Source organism: Marmota flaviventris, chromosome 4 (genome assembly GCF_047511675.1).
Source record: "Marmota flaviventris isolate mMarFla1 chromosome 4, mMarFla1.hap1, whole genome shotgun sequence".
Classification (NCBI taxonomy): Eukaryota; Metazoa; Chordata; class Mammalia; order Rodentia; family Sciuridae; genus Marmota; species Marmota flaviventris.
This window is the reverse complement of record NC_092501.1, coordinates 28,990,564-29,014,669: the sequence shown is the minus strand read 5'-3', so window position 1 is coordinate 29,014,669 and position 24,106 is coordinate 28,990,564. Positions and strand designations below refer to the sequence as shown.

General features: G+C 35.5%; 1 protein-coding gene across 3 annotated transcripts in view; it reads right to left on the bottom strand.

Moving 5' to 3' along the window:
* Window positions 1-24,106, bottom strand: part of Hpse2 (heparanase 2 (inactive)) — a 664,554-nt gene that overhangs the window by 216,162 nt on the left and 424,286 nt on the right. For all 3 annotated transcript variants that reach the window (XM_027930190.2, XM_027930191.2, XM_027930192.2), the window contains one exon: window positions 8,251-8,298. In XM_027930190.2, the coding sequence (XP_027785991.1) occupies window positions 8,251-8,298 (48 nt within the window). The remainder of the gene's footprint in view (window positions 1-8,250; window positions 8,299-24,106) is intronic.

Here is a 24,106-nt window from a genome sequence, read left to right as displayed (position 1 = left end):
CCATATATTATTATATTTGTTGTAAAACCAATAATACAACTTATACTTTTGTATTAGAGTTTTTTTTTTTTGTTTCTTAAATAAAGTCAGAGAAAAATAGACTTGTATATTTAACCACAAATTTACCATTTCCAATATTCTTTGTTATTTTTAGAAATCCAAATTTCCTTCTGGTGTTACTTACTGCCTTTCTGTCTGAAGAACTTTAGTGTTGCTTTTAGCTTTTGTTTATCAAAAACATCTCTATTTCATATTCATTTTAAATAATTTTTTTCTGGTGGAATTTTATTCAGCCATAAAAACAATGAAATCATGTCATCTGTAGCAGCATACATGAGTCTGGAGGACAATATGTTAAGCAACTTAAGTCAGTCACAGGGAGGCAAATAATGCATATTCTCATGTAGAAGCTAGAAAAGTTGTTCTGAAAAAACTAGACAATAGAATAGTGGTCACTAATGTTTATATAGTTTTCACTTCACTGCCAATATTTCCCTATGTAATCACCAATGTGAACATTTGCCCCTTAATTCTGATCTTTATCAGCTAATTCTAACATCTGGGTCACTTCAGCATTTCTATTAGTTACTTATTCTCTTGGCCATGGGTCCTATTTCTCTGTTTTATTATATGTGTAGTAATATTTTTAAATTGTGTACTGCAACACATATGCAGAGACAGAGGAGCATTGATTCTGGACCTAGTAGGAGATCGAAGAATGACTAATCATCTTGTTCTTGTGGAGACATCAATTTACATTTTGGGCAAGTCTGTTTTGTTTGTTATACTTTAGTCTTAGGGAAAGTCCTTAGTCTTGGGACATAGACTTTACTCCTAGTTGTAACTCTTTTAGTCTCACTGGAAAGAACAAGAAATTTGTTAGTTTCTTCTAAATTTGTGAGGTCTAAATTCCAATCTCTATCTCTCATGTGACACCAGCTGAAACCTCTACTCAACTTTTTCAGGCTTCCAGTTGTTGCCTTCCAACAAACTCCTTGGATTCTCCACAAATATGGAGGGAGATCAGGTAGCAGACAAAGATTTGAGGAAGTTTATGTGCGTGTTTAGTATCATTCTTCTGTAGTTCCTTCAGTCTGGGATTTTTCACCCTGAAGTTCCAGCTTCTCTCTCCTTCTGACACCTCTAGTCAATACAACCTTGTATAATCTGTGAGTTCTAGGTACTTTATGATCCATAAATTGTTAAGGACCCATAGTGGAAAAGTCATAGAATAACTTCTTTTAGTTTCCATCTCTTTGAGATCACTCTCCAGTGTTTGTTTGTCTTTGTAAATGTGTGTGTAGATTTTATCATTGTTATCTATAGGAAGGTGATTCTGATATAAGATACTCCCTTATACTAATAATTAGAATTTCATTATACTGATGAAAAAGGAAAAAGCACCACAGGCATCACAGAAATCCAGAGGATCATTTAAAAACTTATACTCAAAATAAACTAGAAAACATAGAAGAAATGAATACATTTCTATACATTTATGACCTGGATAAATAGAATCTAGAGGATATAAAACATCTAAACAGATTAATAACAAGTAATCAGAAAGAAACAGTAACAAAAAGGCTTCCAACAAAGAAAATCCCAAGATCAGATGGATTCTCAGCTGAATTCTACCAGACCTTTATAGAAGAACGAATGCCAATGCTTCTCAAATTATCCCATGAAATAGAAAGGGGTAGAACACTTTCAAATTCATTCTGTGAATCCAGTATTGCCCTAAAGCTAAAACCAGTTAAGGACACATCAACAAAAGAAAACGACAGGTAAATATCCCAAATGAAGGTACATGCAACAGTTCTTAAGAAAAATGTTAGAAAACTGTACTAAACAATATATTAAGAAGATAGTTGGTTTCGTTTCTGAGATGCAAGTATAGTTTAATGCAAATTAATAAATGTAGTTCACCGCATACAGAGCTCAAGAAAAAAAATCACATAGCTTAATTGATGTAGAGAAAGCTTTTGACAAAATTGAGCATGCATTCATCATAAAAACACTGAAGAAACTAGAGATAGTAGTAATTTACCTTAATATCACAAAAGCTACATACAACAAACAAAAGCTAATATAGTTAATGGGAGAGAACTGAAAGAATTTCCTTTAAAATCAGGAACAAGACATGGATGTCCACTCTCACCATTGCCATTGAATATAGTACTAGAAATTCTAGCCAGAGCAATTAGGCAAGAGAAGGAAACATTTGCCTTCAGTCACAGGAGTGAAAACGCCCCTGTGTTGCAACAGAATGAATAAGGGCAGAATAGTACTAGGTGAGATCAGAAGGCAGCATAGGCCAAAACAGGAAAGGATGAAGTCAAATTTTCACTGTTTGCAAATGGTATGATCCAATAACCAGAAGATCCAAAAAACTTCACCAAAGACCACTCAAGCTAATATATAAATTCAGAAAAGTAGCAGGTTACAAAATCAACACACAAAAATTAATAGCTTTTCTATACCCTGATAATGAATCTGCTGAGAAAGAAATTAGGAAAACAATCCCATTTACAATACTCTCAATGAAAACAATGAATGCTGAAGATAGAAATTGAATAAGAACTTAGAAGACAGAAAGACCTCCCATGTGCATGGATAGGCAGAATGAATATTGTTAAAATGATCATACTACCAAAAGCAATGTACAAATTCAAGGTAATCCCCATCAAAATATCAATGACATTCTTCACAATACTAGAAAAAACAGTCCTAAGATTCATTTGAAAGAATAAAAGACCCAGAATAGCCAAAGAAAGCAATTCTAAGCCAAAAAGCAATGCTGGGGGCATCACAATATCTAACTTCAAATTGTACAACAGAAACTTCAAATTATACAATAGGGTCAAAAAATGTTGCTGGAATACTGGTAATCCATATACAGAAGAATGAGAATACATCTCTCTCACTGTGCACAAAGGGCAACTAAAATCGAATCAAAGATCTAGGAATTAGATCCGAAACTTTGCAACTCCTTAAAAAAGAAAAAAAAGTAGGGTCAGCAACATATAGGCACAGGCAATAACTTCCTAAATTGGACTCCTAAAGCTCAGGAAATAATGCAAAGAGTTAATAAATAGAATAGCATAAAATTAGGGCCTGGGGATATAGCTCAGCGGCAGAGCACTTGCCTCACATGTGTGAGGCACTGGGTTCGATCCTCAGCACCACATAATAAACAAACAAAATAAATAAATATATTGTGTCCATATTTTTAAAAAAATCTTTAAAAAAGAATGGCATAAAATTAAATAGCCTCTGCATAACAAAATAAACAAGAATGTGAAAAGAGAACCTACAGAATGGGAGAAAATCTTTGCTAGCTACTCTTCTGACAGAATATATAAAGACATAAAAAAAACTACTGAAGGACATCTAGGTTGGTTCCACAGTCTAGCTATTGTGAATTGTGCTGCTATAAACATTGATGTGGCTGTGTCCCTGTAGTATGCTCTTTTTAGGTCTTTTGGGTATAGTCCGAGAAGGGGAATAGCTGGGTCAAATGGTGGTTCCATTTCCAGCTTTCCAAGGAATCTCCATACTGCTTTCCAAATTGGCTGCACCAATTTGCAGTCCTACCAGCAATGTATGAGTGTACCTCCCCTGCTTCCCATCCTTGCTAGCACTTATTGTTGTTTGTGTTGCCATTATTATTGGAGTGAGATGGTATCTTAGAGTAGTTTTAATTTGCATTTCTCTGATTGCTAGAGATGGTGAGCATTTTTTCATGTATTTGTTGATTGATTGTATATCCTCCTCTGAGAAGTGTCTGTTCAGGTCCTTGGCCCATTTGTTGATTGGGTTATTTATTTTTTGTTGTTTAACTTTTTGAGTTCTTTGTATACTCTAGAGATTAGAGCTCTATCTGATATGTGAGGGGTAAAAATTTGTTCCCAGGATGTAGGCTCCCTATTCACCTCACATATTATTTCTCTTGCTGAGAAAAAACTTTTTAGTTTGAATTCATCCCATTTGTTGATTCTTGGTTTTAACTCTTGTGCTATAGGTGTCTTATTAAGGAATTTGGGGCCTGCCCCCACATGATGGAGATTAGGGCCAACTTTTTCTTCTATTAGATGCAGAGTCTCTGGTTCCATTCCTAGTTCCTTGATCCATTTTGAGTTAACTTTTGTGCATGGTGAGAGAAAGGGATTCAATTTCATTTTGTTGCATATGGATTTCCAGTTCTCCCAGCACCATTTGTTGAAGATGCTCTCCTTTCTCCATTGCATGCTTTTAGCACCTTTGTCTAATATAAGGTAGTTGTAATTTTGTGGATTGGTCTGTTTCCTCTATTCTGTACCATTGGTCTACCAGCCTGTTTTGGTGCCAGTACCATGCTGTTTTTGTTACTATTGCTCTGTAGTATAGTTAAAAATCTGGAATCGCGATACCAAGATGCCCTTCAATAAATGAATGGATAAAAAAATGTGGCATTTATACATAGTGGAATATTACTCAGCACTAAAAAATAACAAGATCATGTCATTTGCAGGGAAATGGATGGCATTAGAGCAGATTATGCTAAGTGAAGTTGGCCAATCCCTAAAAAACAAATGCCGGATGTCTTCTCTGATATAAGGGGGGTGACTCAAAATGGGATAGGGAGGAAGATCATGAGAAGAAGATTACCACTAAATAGGGAAGAGAGGTGGGAGGGAAAAGGTGGGAGAAGGGGAATTACATTGAAGATGGAAGGAGACCCTCATCATTATACAGAATACATGTATGATGTTGTGAGGAGAAAAAAAAGAAGTGTGTCACATTGGATTGGGTAGAGAGATGTGATGGGAGGGGAGGGCAGCAGAATAAAATAGACATTATTATGGCTGTATGTATATAGGTGACTGTATGACCAATGTGATTCTGCAACCTGTACAATCAGAAAAATGAGAAATTATACCCCATTTGATTCAAATGTATGAATTGTCAAGATCATTGTACTGTCATGTGTAACTAATAAAAAAAAAGAAATAAAAAACTAACAGAAGAACAAATGGTCTGGTTAATAAATGGGAAAATAAACTGAAGAGTCACTTTTCAAAAAAAGAAATACAAATGGCCAATCAATAGTTGAAAAAATGTTCAACATCTTTAGCAATTAGGGAAATGCAGATCAAAACTGTGCTGAGATTTCACCTCACTGCAGTTAGATTGGCAGCCATCAAGAATACAGACAATAATAAAAACTGGAGAGGATGTGGAGAAAAAGGAACATTTCTACATTGTTGGTGGGAGTGTACAAATATAACCACTATGGAAATTAGTATGGGGGCTCCTCAAAAGACCACAAATGTAATCTCTAGCTATACCACTCCTCAATATTTATCCTAAAGAATTAGTCATCATACCATAGTGACATGATGCCCAGCTTTATTGTTTTTTCCATGCCCATCTTTATTAGCACAATTCATAATAGACAAACTTACAATTGTTTAGCCTAGGTGTCTGCCAATGGAAGAATGGATAAAGAAAATGTGGCATATATACACAATGGAATTTTATTCAGCCATAAAAAGAATGAAATTATATCATTTGCAGAATAATGGATGGAACTTATGAGCATTAGTCAAGTAAAAATGCCAAACTCAGGATATGAGGGGCGTATGTTTTTTTCTCATATGTGTAAACTCAGGATATGAGGGGCATATGTTTTTTTCTCATATGTGTAAAGGAAAAGAAAGGTGGGAATGAAGATCTCCCAAAATTTGAAAAGAAACCAAAAGAAGAGGACCAGGAGGAGGAAGGAAGGTGAAGAAGGGGAAATACTGGGGAATGATATTGACTAGTAACATTTTATATTGTGTGCATATACAAATAGATAATAATGAATTCCACTATTATGTATGATTATAATGCACCAATAAAAATATGGGAAAGAAGAACTTTATCTCACTAATTCTTGCTGAGCTTTCTAATTCCTAGTTAGAATTTCCTGTGATTCTTCCATGATTTCCAAATCTAGACCGAAAAATATGGTTGAGAGGGATAATGGTACATTCCAGGTATAATTTGTCACCAAATAAGGGCTGATCTGAAGCTAAAAGAAATACAACTTTCTGCCTGTTTGGAGGATATTTTTGGCATAGTTGCAAATATGTGATATTTATCTTGACACAAGGTTAATTATTTTTAGTAGTAATAAATGAAATGTATTTTAAAAATGTATTTCTCCATTATTAAAAAATATACATATACTATGCTTGCTTCATTCCATTTGTGCCGGGGGAGTGCTTGAACAGAGAAGAAAGCTTTCTCTGATCCCTTCCTGTCAGCCATGGTAATTGAAGCCATACATTTCTAGTCAATAATTTTCTTACTCTGATCTCTCCCTACAAATCTTGTAAATTCTTTAAGTTTCAGCCTTTATGCTACATTATCCAGATAGCTTTGGTGAGGATGCTGAGCAGGGTTTCAGTAAGAGGCATTGTCTTGTTAAAGCAACAAAAGAAAGAACCTTTGGAGTGACACAGACGTGGCATCAAGTTCAAAATCTGCCACTTCCTTCATTACCCTTGGATTTTCTACAATTTCCTCTGCTACAGGAAAATGGAGGTAAAAAAAGTGTCTCCCTTTTACTTGACTGTTGTGAGGATTAAATATGGTAAGGCATATAAAGTTCTACAACAGTTCCTGACACATTTATTGTATATTGTCATTGTTATTTTTCTACATAGTAAATCCCTTATAAAGAATTTCCTGAATAGGCACTTGGTGAACTGAAAAAGTACAACTCTAGTGAAAGAGAAAAACAAGTTAGGAGAAAAAAATGTAAGTTATTATGTAATGTGGAAAAAAAAAAGAATTACATGGGGACCTATTTTGGGTTAGGATTGTTGGGAAGGAGTCTCTGAGGAGATGACATATAAAATGAGACTTCAGAGGAAAAGCCAGCCACACAGAGGGAGAAGAAAATCTCAGGTGGAAGGAAGAGCATACACAAAGATCCTGAGGTAGACATGCATGGGAACTGTCATAGGACTGAAAAGCCACTAGTGTGTTGGGTCAGAATAAATAAGGACAGAATGGCACAAATGAGATCAGAAAGCAACAGAGACCAAACACAAAATGCCAGAGTAGAGAATTCAGCTTTTGGTCTAAGTGCAAAGCAAGGAAGACACTGTGGGGTTTTTGAGCAAGGGAATGACAAGATCTTTAGACTTAATCCATGACTCACAAAAACAAATTGAAGAAGGCTAAGAATTTCTGAAAACATTTGGAATTTGTTCTTTAGATAACCTGAAAGTATAAATATAGACTAAAAGTATAAATATAGATACAAATATTTCCCATTATGACTGAAGCTACCAATAAACCCCAAATCCTTTTGGTAATATTTAACAAAGATTTCATCTACTTTTCTTTCTTTCACACCAGTCATGAATCCTCAATGGACAGTGCGACCCACTTAAAACAAAGGACAGACAAGAGGGCAGGAAGATTTAGAGTAATGGAGAAAGATGGACATAGTCAGTGCCAGCAGAATGGAAGCATAAATGTCTGAGCTGTGAGCACCAAATCATGTCAGAGACGACTGAGATGTTGCCAGATAGATTTCTCAACAGAGAGGAGCAGGATTCCAGTATGAAATTGGTGAGACACTGTAGCACAATACTGGACATCCTGTCACAAGTAACAGAGATTTAAAGAATGTTTAAATTTATATATCAGACAATTATCCTTACAAGTCAGGTACCGTTGGGATAGGCAGTCTTGTTACCACTGGCTTCTTCCTGTAATGCGGGGTTTAATCTCCTCTCTTGAAGCTGCTGCAATCTCATTATATTCTTCTTTTTATTTTAACCTACTTCATATTAGTGAATCACTTAGCACTAATTAACACCACAGCTGTTAATGTAATGAAGTGTTTTTATTTTCACATGACATAATGAACAATTAAAACTATTTTTCTCTCTTAAACAAGTACATTTATTCCCAAAAGAAAAGTCCACGGGGGAAACAGTAGCACGTTTAGATCTCCATTACCTCTCACTCACAGCAGATTAAGAGTGTACATAAAATAGCCAAGCTCCCCAAAATATGTCAGTATTTTTTTGTGTGTGTATGTGTGTTTTGAAAACAAAATTATAGTACTAGAACAGTTTTGGAATTAATTTCATTTTTTTCTCAAAAGATAAAAGTTTATTAAACATCAGCTATGAACTCGGTTGCAACTAATTATCTTTCATTTCACACAGGTGATAGTAAGTAAGAGCAAAAATGATGAATACCTACTGTTGCCAGGTAACTGCATCCACCGTGCTTCCTGCCACTTTCATGAATCTGTAAAGAATAGAGAAAAAGAGGATAGTGTAACATAAAGTAAACCACATCCTCAAGGTTAAAATAGGATAAACCAAGACATAGATTGGATCAATTCCTGAGCAGCTATGCTCTTTGAAGAGACCCACAGTCATAATTATGGCCTAACCATTGCTATTAAAGGCCAAAATAAAGAAGGTTAAGGCTAGGCTCCCCACACATCCCTCACCACCTACAAATCAAGACTTCAATATAGCATTCTACCTGTGTCGACCTTCCCATGTCCAAGCCTGCTGGCTCTCACATTGATTTTCCTATAATCAAAACTTACTATACCATTTCCAATTCTCTAAGGACTCTTATAGTTTGCTAGAAAACAAAAAAATAATAACATTTCCCAAGGATAACATCACAATAGATGCCCTTGAAAAACTGCTGAAGAAAGCATGGGAAACCCCAATTTATTTATGTAACTATAAGGCACTATCAAATATACCACCATGAAGGACTGCCACACTTGTTTGAGTGTAGAAACTTGAACCAACCAAGAGAACTTATCCACTTCTGGAGCAGCTATGAAGAGCACTGAGTGTCCTCTGATGCGTATGCTCAGCTCAAAAAGAAACCCAGACCTGGTTCTGTGCATCTGAGCACACAGCAAAGTCTTGTTAGGAATTCCTCAGTGTCCTGTGTACTTGGTGGTGGAAGGAAGGCCAGGAGGATGCATCTGGGACTCACAGATGCTACAGAGTATCATAAATCACATGTCTGAGAATAACTCAATTATCTGCCTATCCTTCTCTGGTCCACATGTTCTGAGGCCATGTGCTGTCATGGCTATTATTACTCTTTGAGACAGTTACTACCCAGGCACAGGAAATCAAAGGAACATTTTAATTCCTTGGCCCTGAGGCCCTAGAGGAGAGCTTTTCTTCAAAGGAAACAATCTTTAATAGTACCTCATAACCAAAGGACTCTTCCACCATGGAAGGACATTGTGTTTTGTCTGGAATGCCCTATTGCTACCCTAACCCAGCATAATCTTGCCAGGCAGTTGCCTGGGCAAAGGGGTTGTTACTGTGTCACTTTCCAGGCTCTGCTTTGCTATACTGGTGGAAAGAATGAATCTCTGTGTAGTATAAGCAGAGAAGGCATAAGGGCTAGATACCGGGACTTTCAATTAGCAACAAAGTAAAGTTTATAAAAGTAGGGGAAGAAGAGGGGGGTTGGGAAGGGAGGAGTAGTAGGAGGACAGAGAAGAGGAGGAGCAAGAGTCAGCTACCATGAAGGCCCTAGCTGGGATCTGTTCTGCATGGTTTTGCTTTTTTCTCCAGGATCATTCTGCAGTCCAAGAATGAGAATGTGGGAAATAATAGAGCATGAAAATGATCCAGGAATGGAATTGGTGTAGTGGACAGGACCAAAATGTCAATGTGGGTTGGTGGGAATACAACACTTACTGAGTATCTAGTTAGGATCACCCATTTGTATGAGTTATTCCTTATGTTTCTCAAAATTGCTTTGCTTGGTGATGTGGGTATTATCCCATTATATAGATGACTAGCTTCCTTAAAAGCTTCCAGACACCCCACAGGGCCAGTTTTTATGGGGTCATGCCACCCCTCCTAGCAGCACTCCTTGGGAAGCAGGGGCATTACTTTGCGACCTATGGACTTCTCTTTCTTTTCACCTCATCTCCCCTTCCCCAGCTCAGAAAAATCTCTTTTTAGTTTGGAAGAGTAGTTCCACTCTCTTCACTACTTCTGCCCCTACACTTAGGAATTAAACAGCCAGACATGCTTGTGCACTTTGTCTTTTCCATCCTGCCATGTGCTATTCTGAATCACTAAGTACACAATCAATACCTGCTGGAAAAAGAGAGAGGAAATAGAAAAAAGGAATTGGGAGAAAGAAAAAAAAAATTTATATTCAAAACATTATCCCTGTCACACATGCACTCTAAGCAGTGGAAACCCAATAGTGCTCTTAGAGTAGGTTAGCTAGAAACAAAGAGAGGAAGATGAGATTTTGTACCTCGTCCCAGGATATTATAAAAGTTAGAAAACCTAGATGATCTTAGATGCAAGTATCATTTTGAAAAACAAATAGAAATTTCAATATATACATAAATTTACATGAGATTTACTCTTCTAAAATGATTTGTCAAATCTCTGAAATAGAAATATTTTATTAAAAACTGTCTTTGTATTCATATAAAATAACCAGAGTGAAAATAGATGCATTTTCATTATGATATTAATAGATCTTACTCATTATAAATGTTTTTCACCTTCTTATATGTATAATTTCAACAATCTTCACAAAAACCCATTAGGAAGGTATTTCTGTTTTACAGTGGAGGAAACTGAGTCTCATATAAGTTATCTGACATGCTCAATTCATAGAGCTAGTGTAGACTAAACCTAGGTTCTGATTCCAAATCCTCCCTACTTTCTAGCATCCTATGCTACCTCAGTTATATTCACTGAGGCTAAGAAGAATAGTACAATTCTAAAATGCAAAAAAAGAAGTTGATTTTTGTCTTGAGGAAACATGGTAATATCAGAAAAAGATAAATGGTTTGATTATTTTCTTCACTTGTTGGCCTTTTCTTACAGACTTGAGCACTACAGTGCTTATTTTAAGGCAATGTGCTTCATGCAACTATCAAAAGATGATTGACTCAGGGCCCCTGGTATAAGACAACCACAATGAAGCCCAAGAAACAGACATGTAGACACTTGGCTATCAAAGTTCCTGTGTGCTGTACGGCTGGGACAAACTAACAGCTGTTGGATCAGTCAAGAGAGCAGTTAGTACTGTGGTATTAGAAAATGGGATACAGATTGAGAAAAGCTTCATATATATTGTATTGAATTTGACATTGAAAGGAGGATTTTGCCATGAGGAGAAGCCCAGTCAAAGAACAGAATAAACTGGGTGCACTGGCCCACCCCTGCAATCGCAATGGCTCGGGAGGCTGAGGTGGGAGGATCGAGAGTTCAAAGTCTGCCTCAGCAAAAGTGAGGTGCTAAATAATTAAAGTGAGGTGCTAAATAATTCAGTGAGACCTTGTCTCTAAATAAAATACAAAATAGAGGATGTGGCTTAATGGTCCCATGATCCTGAGTTCAAACTCCAGAACCCCACCCACCACACACACCAAAAAAAAAAAAAAAAAGAACAGCATGAACAAAGCAGGAAGAGTCAGATGAGCCATGTTCTCAGGGTCCAGAGTGAATGGATGTCAGGGAATAGGTAGAGAATGGCAAAAGTTCAGGCTGATCAGGCCTCTAGAAGTTGGGCTATAGTGCTAATAGTTCTGGCTTTTATCCCTTAATCACAAGATGCAAGTCCAAGTTCTATTTCTCTTTGTATGATTAGCATCCATATGTTTACAACATAACCAAAGTAGTATCAGGATCAAATTTGGGTTTTAGAAAGATCACTCTGGCAAAAGTAAGATGAAAGGAACTAGTGTAGATAAACTGACAAGAGATTACTGCAGAGAGATGGGAGGCTTTGAAATGTAGGGCCCAACACACACACAAATTGACAATTGAGAAACATGTTGGTGTGCTAAAGAAAGATATGACGTTCAAGTTCTAATGGCAGCAGTGCAATTGCCCAACATGGGGGATCCAGAGAGGACTTCTGATGCTGTTTTTGGTGAATATATTCTACCCTCTCTAGCATGCCTCAAAGAAAGTGAAGTAAATAGCCATTGATAGTAACAGCTATTATTCACAAGAAAATTAGGACAGAAAAATCATTCATGCCCTGCTTGGCTAAAAGGCTGTGGACTGGCAATTAAGAATGCTTCTAATTTGGCATGCTGGAAATTGGAAACTAGTTCCTCAAGAGAATATTATTTGGAGATCCTCATATTCATCAGATGGTTTGTTCAGCTCTAGATGTTAACCAAGTTCATAAATAACCATCTATTTAAAAATAACAGAAAACAAATGGGAAAACTATCATATTAGTGACATTTAAAGTAATGTTGATTATTTCTCTTTATACCCATACCTTACATGCCTTGAAGAAAACTTTTATGGAAAATTTACAACATCTATAAATTAATATGAAATGTTTGACTCATAAATAGAATACTAAATAGTTTATAGAGAAATGTTTTAAAATTAAATACAGGGGAAGGTCTACCATGGTCCTGAAAAGAAAAGTAATTATTATTCCTAAATCATAGGCTTAATGAAATTATAATAAAAAATACCAGTATATATATATATATATATATATATATATATATATATATATATTTATTTATTTTTTTTTTTTTGGTACTTGGAATTGAACCCAGGAGGGCTTAACCACTAAGAAACATTGACAGTCCTTTTTATGTCTTATTTTGACATAGGGTCTCACAAAGTTGCTTAGTGCCTCATCAAGTTGCTGAGATTTGCTTCAAACTTGTGATTCTCTTGCCCCAGCCTCCCAAGTTGCTAGGATTTCAGGCATGTACCACCATGCCTGGCCTCAGCAGATCTTTTTGATATTTTACAAAATCATCCCAATCTTCCTATGGAAAAAAACCGAGAAAATTCAGAAAAACTAATATAATGAAGGGATATTTATTTACTCCATCATTTATTAAAATATGCTATAAAAGTTGTAAAGATTAAAACATTTTTATTTTAGTAATTAGTAAGTAAATCTGTGGAACAGAGTAGATTTTTAAAAAATTATATTTAAGAATTTATTGCATGAAAAGGGATTCAGTATATAAAAACCTGAGGCATTTTTTTTAATGGTACCATGTGATTTGTTGTTGTTTATTTAGAAAAGAAATTAAAGTCATGTCCTCACATAGTTTTAAAAATATTTTAATTGCAAAAATATTTACTAATTTAAAACTAATATGTTATATTAGTTTTTAAATTTCAGTAGTATATTGAAGCAGTAAAAAAGTTGTTTCAGCTAACTTTGAGGAAACATCATTATTAATTATGTGTTCATGTGAAAATTGCTATAAACTATACTCTTCCTTTTTCTTTTTTAGCAAAATGATGAGACCAAACATCTGGAAGCATTTCTACACTTATTTTGAGGAGGAAAAATCAAATTTGCAAATAATGTCAAACAAAATATATACTTCCAAATACTACCAAGATAGCTAAACGCTTGTTTTTTGAGAAGTGTATAAAACTCATCATAGGTGCAAATATTCTGTTTTCCAAAGTCTCTTTATATATATATATATATATATATATATATATATATGTAATGTTTTAAACTAGAAAAGGAAAAACAATCATAGAAATAAAATAAATGAAGGAAACAAGATTAGACAAAATCAAGTTCGTGGAATTCTTCCCATCTCTATGATCCTTCTGAGAAAATTATGGCTTTCAATATCAACTCTGTATCTATATCATTTCCATACTTTATTTTTATATCTACATTGGCACTGTGGAAGACACGAAGTAAAAAAAAAAAGATATCATAATTTTCTTTGTTCAAATCAAATGCTGATGGATTCTTCTGCTCTCTAATTCTGCTATTTCTCAGAAACAGGCCTAAGCTACATAAAACGAGTAACTTCAACACAGCTGCAAAATGCTCAGCAACAGTAATGTTAGAGGTAGAATAACATGAACACTGAACAATGCTGCCAGGAGCAAAATACCACTGGAAAAGTGAATTTCTGTTTAAGGTCTGGTGTTAGTTTAGGATTTTCAACCACCCATTTCCAGTCTAATCTCTTGATGGAGACCTATGAATGTACCAGCAAAAGATGATCCAGGATGTGAATATTGACAAGAAGGGAAGATCTTGGTTTTCCAAGGTTAAATGTTTCCATACCTAAGTTGTTATGGCAGAAATCTGGATTATAATCCCAAAGGAGAAGGAGTATATGTCCTTATGATGACCTCTAGTCATAAAAAGAAGGATAACAGATGGAAGGGGACAGGGACCTGTATCCAAAGAAACTGACCAGTGCCAGGCAGACATTTCAGTATTTGGGGGTCTTTCCTATTGGAGCCAATCTGCTGCTATAGAAAAGAACAAAATATCCCCTTTCATTGCAAGAGTTCCTTTCTTCCCCCAGAGGACTCCAAATCTGGGAGAATTTCTTTCCTTTGTTATCCACCTGCACATATGACGTATCTGAAATATTGTGGAGCCTTCTCTCCCAGGGCATATCACAACTCTCTCTTATAATAAGGACCATCTTTATTCATGGTCTTGGGGGTTTGATTTCTATTCCTGCACCACAGAGTACAACCCTAAAAACTAGATTCTGAATTTTGCTCCCAGGAAAGAGGATAAATCCTTCACAGGGAACTGGAGATCTAAATGAGTACATACCTCAATAAAAGGACAGCAGCCTGAACTTTCTTGTCCACAAAGAGAATGTTTTGGTTACATAACTAACATGAATATAACATCTGACAGCCATTCTATACAAAAGTCTAGAAAAAGCTTGCAAGAAAAGTATTCATCTTGGGTTAGAGTAAACCGAACTGAACTTTAGATAAATAGTAAATTTATGGGCATTTCCATTTGGTCCACTTATTTTTCCATGGCTAATTATGTTCTGAGCTATATTACGTACTGCATAGAACAAATGAAATATTGACATCTGTCTTTTTTCCCTCTCTCTCCTTCCCTTCCTCCCTTCAATCCTTCTTTTCTCTGTTCCTCATTCCTATCTCTCTCTCCCCTCCCTACCCTATTTATATAGAATATCACACTGGCAGTAGACTGATAAATGGCATAGCTTTATGATGACTTTGATGCCTAGTGCTCATCTCTATTTAGGCTCATCTTTGGGAGTTTATATTTCATTCATTTCATAAATATAGGAGTCTAATGTGCAAAAGAGATGATGAGATTCTTCAGCCAATCTCTCTTATCGATAAAAATGACATCCAGGAGGTTTAATTTAAGGAGGATCCTGAATGAAGAAAGGAAAAAATAAGTTACTACTATTTACTGACTGACAGGTACTTGGTAGCAATTTACATATTTAACAACCCCATACGGTTGATACTATCACTTTCATTTTATAGATGAAGAGACTGTCCTCAAGAAAATCTAGGTAATATGTTGCAGATCTGGAATTCAAACCCAATTCTGACTCTAAAGTTCTTGTTATAACCATGCAGAGATGTCAGATTTATGATCTGTGTGGGGCTGCTCCTTTTCCTGAGTCCATAGTAAACACTGGTAGTAAGTAGATTTCAATATTCTCTCCCTTGTCTGAGAATTGGCCTAAGAATCCTTCTCAAGATAGGGTGCCAGGCACAGTTACTTGGAACTGACCCCCAAGATGAAGCCAATTTGCTCCAGTGTGGGTGGGGGTTGGGAAGAAGAAGGCTATAGGATAATGTCTGGAATAAGACAGAGGCAGATGTCAGAAACTAACACACAGAGGAGGACTAAATAAGTCTGCTTGACTGGAATGAAGAAAAAGGCAGTGAATGGGAAATGATGAGAGAAGATGCTGAAACATACCTGGAAGGCTCTGGCTGGAGCTGTAAGAGGCTGGTTAGAGAACATGACAGACATGGCTTGACAGTCCAAACTGTTGCTGAGCAAGTTGCAAAGACCTGGATTCAAGCAAAGACGGCTACAACTGACTTGATATGATTTTCCCTGGCTGTGGAGCCCAGTGGGAGGGAGGAAAAATGCATCAGGATGTCATTATGAATTTCACAGAGAAAAACTAATCTTTCCAAAAGTTAAAGCCCTGGTAATAAGCTGACTCTATGAGCATGAACACTGTGGGCTTCTGGTAAAGAGGACTTTCTATTACTTTGTATTCTCTACTGTTCTGCTTAGGTGAAAGATGAAAGTTCAGTAAAACAACATCACAGAATAGAAAGAGAATTGGGCTCAGGGGTAAGATAGATACCTGATTTGAGATCTGGCTCCACAACTCATTAGCCAAGTAACTTTGGGTAAGTTGTTTAACCACCCTAGAGCATTTTACATGGAAAGAAAAGCACCTGCTTCCCCAAAATGCTGTGAGGATTAACCAGAAAACATACATGAAGGGACAAGGGCAGTGCATGGTATACTGCTGGTACTCAATAAATGTGAATTTCCTCTTCCTGGTTCTGGCTTGTGAGCTTAACATTTTTATACCTCTACTTCTTGATCTGCAAAATAAAGATTAAAAACCTACTCTGTTTATCACACAGACTAATCATTCTCATATTTTGGTATACAAATCTTTGTTCAAAATGCCAAAATTTGAGCCCCATCCCTACACATTCTGGTTCAGCAAGTCTGAACTGGATACTAAAAAATCAATGCTTCATTTTCAATAATCCTTCTAGGTTCCTCTAGTGCAGGAGAATCATGGACTGCTACTTTGACAAATCCTGATTTTAGCAGCATCTGTGAGGGTAGAGCATTCTCGAAGGAGAATGTATGGTTATAAGGAAAAGAAGAAGTAAGGAAGAATATTTCCCAAGATTTTTGACTTGTGAAATGTCAAATGTTAGTGTATGTTCCAGGACTCTATACTCCTTCTCCAATGTTCTAACTTTCATTCCAGACTGACTTTTCTGATATTAGAGGCAGAGAGAAATATCCTTCATAATAGCAAAAACTCATAAGCTTGAGGTTGGGTAAGGAATTAGGCTGTTTCTCTAGTTAGGAAAGAACTCCTTTCTAGAAAAAAAATACATTAAATTTATAAGTAACTATTCACAACATAATTCTTGACTAGGGAGTAGACCCTTGCAGTAGCCAGTGTTTCCTGTTAATGAGCACTAAACAGCTTTGGTCTCTCTCTTGAGGCAGCAACGTAAATTCTCTTCTTATGAACTACACTCCTCCTGTAGTGATGAAGTCGTATAACACTTTCACAGTTGAAATAAAACAGAACAATTATTAGAAATAACATTGTGATAATTACTGTGTGCACCAAATTGTCCCCAGCTGTGCATCTTCTCACTCCAGGCAAGAATGTGGCATAAGTGGGTTTCTGGGCAGGAAGTAGAGCTGCAATCACTCTCACTCTACTGACATGTTATTGTAGCTAATCTTCCTAGTTTCCTTCCTCACTCAATTCTCTGAACTGCTTAGCAGCCTACATCAGAGTTAAATAGGGGAAAAGCAGACTAAAACCTGCCTTTTCATCTTTAAAACATGTCTGTTTTTCTTAACGACTGTGGCTATCATTTCTTTGGATGTCAGTGTGATCCAGGAACTGTGCTAAGCACTTTAAATTCATTACCTCATTTATTTCCACAACATTTCATTAGTTCCACTTTACAGACAAAGAATCAGAAGTTTTAGAGAGATTAATTTATTCCTTAAAATGATCCACATAGTAGGTAATCCAAATCTGATCTAGTTCCAAAATACATGCTATTCATTATCCTGTTGTGGTGAGTGAACACTCAACAAAGAGAAAACAAAAGCCTGTTGTTACATAGTAAGAAATTAATTGGGAAGTTTTTGTAAGGTTTTTTTTTTTTTTGTGTGTGTGTGTGTGTGTGTCTGTGTATGTGTGTGCGCCAAACTAAGTATGTGAGAATTTAAAATGGTTGGAGTGAAAAAGTACCTCAGAAACAATTTTTTACTATCTTCCTATGAAGAGACTGATGTCCAGAGTGGATGTGATAGCAAATAAATATCCACAATTTTGTCTCTATTACAATCTCCTCTCAATGGGCACAGGGAAGGCCAACTTCTCCATTAGGTACAGCAGGCACAATGCCGAGGGCCTGCAATACTTTTAGAGGCCTCTAGTCAAAATCAGAAGAAAAAAATAAAATGAAGTTTTAAGTTGAAGAAAGAGTTTTGAGTATTTATATTTTATACCAGTGAAGTAAAAAAATGTAGATGTTAGTATGACTTTAAGAAGAAAGGTACGCAGGAAGTCAAAGTGTCTTGGGCCTGCAAAAATCATAATGGAAGACTGTGAAATTTCCATCCTTGCCCACCTGTATAGCCTTCAGAAGAATTTGTGTTTTGAGTACAACGTGGAGTTTATAAAATGGCACTAGACACGTAGCAGAGGTATTAAACACAACCCAAAACAGAAACTTTGGGTAAAAAAGAATAATTTTTCTATTCTGGTTTGTTGACCATTTAACATACAGCAGTTTGAAAAAGACCATTATTTGCTTCCCAGTCCTGTTCTGCTTCTATACACTTTCCTCAAATTTGCATGTTTTCCAGAGCTCTCTGTGCCACCACAGGAGCAGAACATTATATCTAGCCTTCTGTTCTAACATAGGTTCACATTAGAATGTTCTGCTAGCAATTCTGTAGACTATGGGAATAAATTCCATTCTTCATGCATGTATCCACTCAACAAATACAAGCACCTACTATGTACTAGGCCTTTTGCCAGTATTGAATCTACAATGGTAAATACAACAGCTCTACTTTTGGCCCTCACAGAGCTTATAATTTACAACCCACAAGTAAATGGTAAACATACAGTCACAAGTTGTGATAAAGACTATAAAAAGACTAACAGTGTATGTATATTAATACAGAATTATTTAGCTAGGATACTCAAGGAAGGACTCTTGATAAGAAGAAACCAACCATGTATCAGATGGACAGAAGATCTGAGGATGAAGTTGAGCATGTACCAAGCCAGTGAGGCCAGGGTGAAATAAGAAAAAGGGTTAGTGGTAGAAGATGAAAACAAAGAGCTGGGCAGCAGCCAGATTATTCAGAGTAGAGCCTCATGGGGCATAATAAGGAGATTAAATTTTATTCTAAGAAGGAGAAGTCATTAAAAAATCTTCAGCAAGTTAATGACATCAAATGAATTATGTATGTAAAAGATTTTTTTGGAGACTGAGTTGATGAATAGATTGAAGGAGGACAAGGATAGAAGCCAATAGACAAATAATAAAACTATTGAAGTCATCTAAGTTCTCTGAATCCTCCAAATTGTAATTCTTTTATTCTGCTCTATTGCAAACTCTCACCCAAACCAGAGCTCATATTCTACATTGATGTGGTACAAATATGTTGGTGGAATACTAGTCCCTCAAGAAGGCTTCTGAAAATATGACTCTGTGGTCAGATAAATTTAGGAAATTCTGCAACCTAAATCTGCTTCATGGAGATTCACAATGTAAACTAATGTATTTAAAGTTCCATAAAGTATTTCAGTAAATGTGTGATTTCTCAAACTTACTTGACCATGGAACCTTTTATTTTCCCTCCTCTGGATAATATTAATATCTTGAAAAACTAATATTCCCCAGGGCACATTTAAGGAAGTAATGCCATAAGTCATTATAATCAAAAGTTAAGCAAATTCCATGTGTTGAGATGCAGGGCCCTCATATTTTCTACCTCTCCTTTTATTATTCCAGTGGCTTAGATAGTAATTTCTGAATCCCCATATTTAACATGAGAATATCAGCTTCCTATGTTTTATTTCTTCTCTCTATTTCTACCTTCTATTTCCTATCAACTGTCTCTTTACTTTTCATTTTCAAGGCTGGTAAGATTTTCACTGTTTCTGTAACCTTATTTTTCTTCCTGTTTTGAGATATTCCTACAAGACAGTTTTGAGTATTCTGAATCAATCCTCTGTATCAGTAGCATTTTATGTTAAGTTTTTTTGTTTTTGTATAAAGCTTCTGGTTTGGAATATATCTTTGACTGTATCTTCCAGTTATTTTATTGAAATTTTAGTAGCCTTTAGAGGTATATTTTATATACGATGCAATTCACTTATATAAGTGTACAATTCAATAGTTTTTATTATATTTGCAGAGTTGTACAGCCATAAACCTACTCTAATTCTAGGATATCCATCATTCTAAAAAGAAACTGCATGCACATTAGCAGTCACTCCTCATTTCCCTACAATCCCTATTAATAAGAATCAACTAGTAATCTATTCTTAGTCTCTATTTGTTTGCCCATTCTGAAAATTTCATATAAAAACAATCAACAATGTCAGGCCTTTAGTGACTACCTTCTTTCAGCTCACATAATGCTTGTAACATGTCTTGGAATTTCATTTCTTCTTAATTGTCTAATAATATTCCATTCAACAGCTGATGGATATTCGGATTGTTTCCATTTTTTACTATTCCAAATAATGCTACTAAGAATATTTGTATACAACGGTTTTTATGTGGACATATGCTTTCATTTCTCCTAGATATGTACTTAGGAGTGAAATTATTGACTTATGTGGTAATTATATTTAACCTTCTGAATAACTACCAGACTGTTTCCCAAGACAGCTGTACCATATTATATTCCCACCAGCAGTGTATGAGGGTTCCAATTTCTCTACATACTGTCTAATACATGTTATATGATGCTGTTTTGGTTACAGACATACTAATAGATGTGAAGTGGCATTTCATCACAATAAGAAGAAACAAATAATTTGCATTTTCCTAATAACTAATAGTGTTAAGCATCTATTTGCTTATCATTTATCTCTCCTTAGGAAAAAATGTCTATTCAAATGACTTCTGCCCATACCTTAATTAGGTTATTTGTCTTTTTGTTGTTGAATTATAAAAGATCTTTATACATATTCTGGGTACAGGTCCCTTATCATATATATGACTTGTAAATATTCTCTCCCATATTTTAAGTTGTCAGTTCAGATACTTAGTGGTAGTGTCTGATGCACAAAAGTTCTTAATTTTTATAAAACCTAATTTATCAGTATTCTATTGATATGCTTATTGGATGCTTTTAAGTATTTACTATGGTTTCGATGTGTACCCCAAAAGCCTTACCTTGAGAAACTTAATTCTCAATGCAACAGTGAGGGATCTTTGGAGGTGGGACCTTTAAGAGGTGAACAGATTAAAATGTTATTATTGAGGGAACAAGTTTATCAACAAAGGTGTGGATTCCTTATATAAGGATGACTTCATCTCTCTCTTTGCTCTTTTGCCATGGGATGACACAAGAAGGTCTGTACCAGATGCCAGTGCCATGATCTTCCCAACAGAAACTTAGTTTCTCAACTGTGAGAAACTAAGTTTCTGTTCTTCATAAGTTACTGAATTATAGAAGCACAAAACATACCGAGACAGTGTTGGATTTAAGAAAGCATTGCCTAACTTGTATTAGACTCTATTGTAGCAAGTATATATTTAGTTTCCAAAATATCTTTTGTTCTGATTGTACTTTTTCATATAAATCTAATTTTATTTTATAAGTGCAATATCTTACAATGTCTTATGAATTATATATTTTTAAAGTACTACTCTGAATTATAATTCTTCTCAGGTCAATTGTTTAATTTACTTAAATTTGTTTATTTTTATTGGTACTGGGGACTCAACCACTGAGCCACATCCCCAGCCCTATTTTGTATTTTATTTAGAGACAGGGTCTCACCAAGTTGCTCAGCACCTCGCCTTTGCTGAGGCTGGCTTTGAACTTGTGATCCTACTGCCTCAGCCTCCAGAGCTGCTGGGATGTAGGCATGCACCACCACGCCCAGCTCTGTTTACTTTTTTCATCTGTGCTATTTGTTTCTTTCTTTGACCTGTGATCTTTGTCTATCCATTCATACTTTAAAATTGTGAAGAACTAAGGCTGAAAATGCAGATTTTTCTCTGTTGTTGAATATGCAAGATTTTTATAAGTCTCTTTTTTGACTGGGATTTCTATTTTGTGGACAGGACTTGCTGATCAACATAGGAGTAATTATAATAAACTTCAGAAACAATTTTAAAAAATGCTTCAAGGTGAAAAGAAAAGCACCAAACATGATGGCATGTGACTGTAATCCCAGGTATTTGGGAGGCTGAGGCAGGATGATCGAAAGTTTCAGGCCAGTCTGGCAACTTAGTGAGTCTCTGACTCAAACTAAAAGAAAATTTAAAAAGTGGGTGAGGATGTACCTCAGCGGCAGTGCTTGCCTAGCATGCCTGAGTCCCTGGATTCCATCTTCAGTACCAAAAAATAAAAAATAAAATAAAATAAAGAAGACAGAGAGAGTATAATAAATTAAGATAAAATTATCATTATATGGATAATAATACATAAAAGTTTACAAAAAGAAAAACAGAGGAAATTGATGTAACCCTAAAGAACAATTACTTATGTGTTTAGATAAAACACAATAACTAGGAATAGGCAGTTCATGAATAAGGAAATGAAAACAATAAAACAAACATTTTATTAAGCCCTCCCCATTTTCTAGGCAATATGCTGCTCCCTATAAATATAAACATGAAGATTCTCTCTCTGTCCTAATGGAGTTCATATCCTCATGGGGAAGAAGATAGACCTGTTTAGTCCTCAACTATCCAAGTAAAACAGCTTAAAAGTTGACTTGGCTGTATAAACTAAAGGAAATCATTGTGAATTATACAAATCACCATAATATATTGAATCACTATCTAACAATTTACAATTCCTTTCAGTCACAATTATGCATACTATTTTTCATGTTAGATAAACTTAGAGACAGTTGTTGAATAAGATAAATACTATTCATTCAATAAGATTTATAAAATGCCTATTGTATCAGGGTCCTGATCCTAGTCCACAGTCTATAAGGAAGGCAAATATGTAAACATATAAATTATCATCAATTTGATAAATACTATAACAGAAAAATAAATAAATAAAATGTTATAAGTCCTGCAAGGCCAAAGGGGACCACAGAAATCCTGCCAGAAGATGTCAGGGAAGTCTAGGGAAAGATGAAAGAAGGATGGGCTGATATTCCAAACTAAATGACAGAAAATAAAAAGGTGCAAAGGTAAAAAGAATATGGCGTCTTCTAGTTCACATACATTTTGATGTAGCCAGCAGGCAGGTTGTACAAGGGAGTGCAACTGCTTATTAGATACAAATGTAGGCAGGCAGAGACCCTGAAGGCCAGGAATGCACCTGAAAGGGTTTTGATTTCAGACAAAAATGACTTCACCAGATGCTGCCTTACAAAACAAACAAAAAACTATTCAGAAATCTATATGGGGAATTTATTAGAATCTGAGACTAGATACAGAAAATTGTTTAGAGGAAAAATGATAAAGTTTAAAATAAAATGAAAAAAATGATTTATGAGTGATACTAAGAATTCAGAAATAACAGTATTAATTAATTATGTGAACAAAGAAGAGGACTAAATCTAAAATAATCTGGTCTGGGACTCAGGAAAAATCATTATCATGTTATGAAACAAACAGGATAGGATGAAAAAAGACAATATAAAGATTTAGAGAATATTCAGCTCTTTTCATTGTTAACAGAATTCAAATTTAAACAGCTATGCAGCATGATCTTTCATTAATTAAAAAAAAAAAAAAAAGAATGAGCCAACCATTGTAGCACACGCCTGTAATCCCAACAGCTGGGCAAGCTGAGGCAGGAGGATCATTTAAAGAGAGTTTAAAGCCACCCTCAGCAAAAGTAAAGCACTAACCAACTCAGTGTGACCCTGTCTCTAAATAAATTACAAAACAGGGCTGGGGATGTGGCTCAGTAGTCAAGTGACCCTGAGTTCAATCCCTGGTATCAAAAAAAAAAAAAAAAAGAATGAATTCTTAAAAAATCGTGTTATGTACCTATATAAATATGCCACAGGGAATTTCACCTTTATACATACGTAAAAAGAACCAATCAAATATAAATAAATGAGCAAAAGGAAGTAGAGTGGAGTAAGGAGAATGGAGAGAAAAATTTGGGAGGGAAAAGGGGAGATCATAAACTGAAATCAAATTCCATGCATGTATGAGTTTGTAGGGATAAACCCAACTACTATATACAACAATAAAGCTCAGATTTAAAAAAGAATAAATTAATAAAAATGGCAATACTCATTGCTGTGGGAGATTGGTGAAAAACATACCCCCTAATACCTTGCTGCCCTACAACTTAGTTAAAT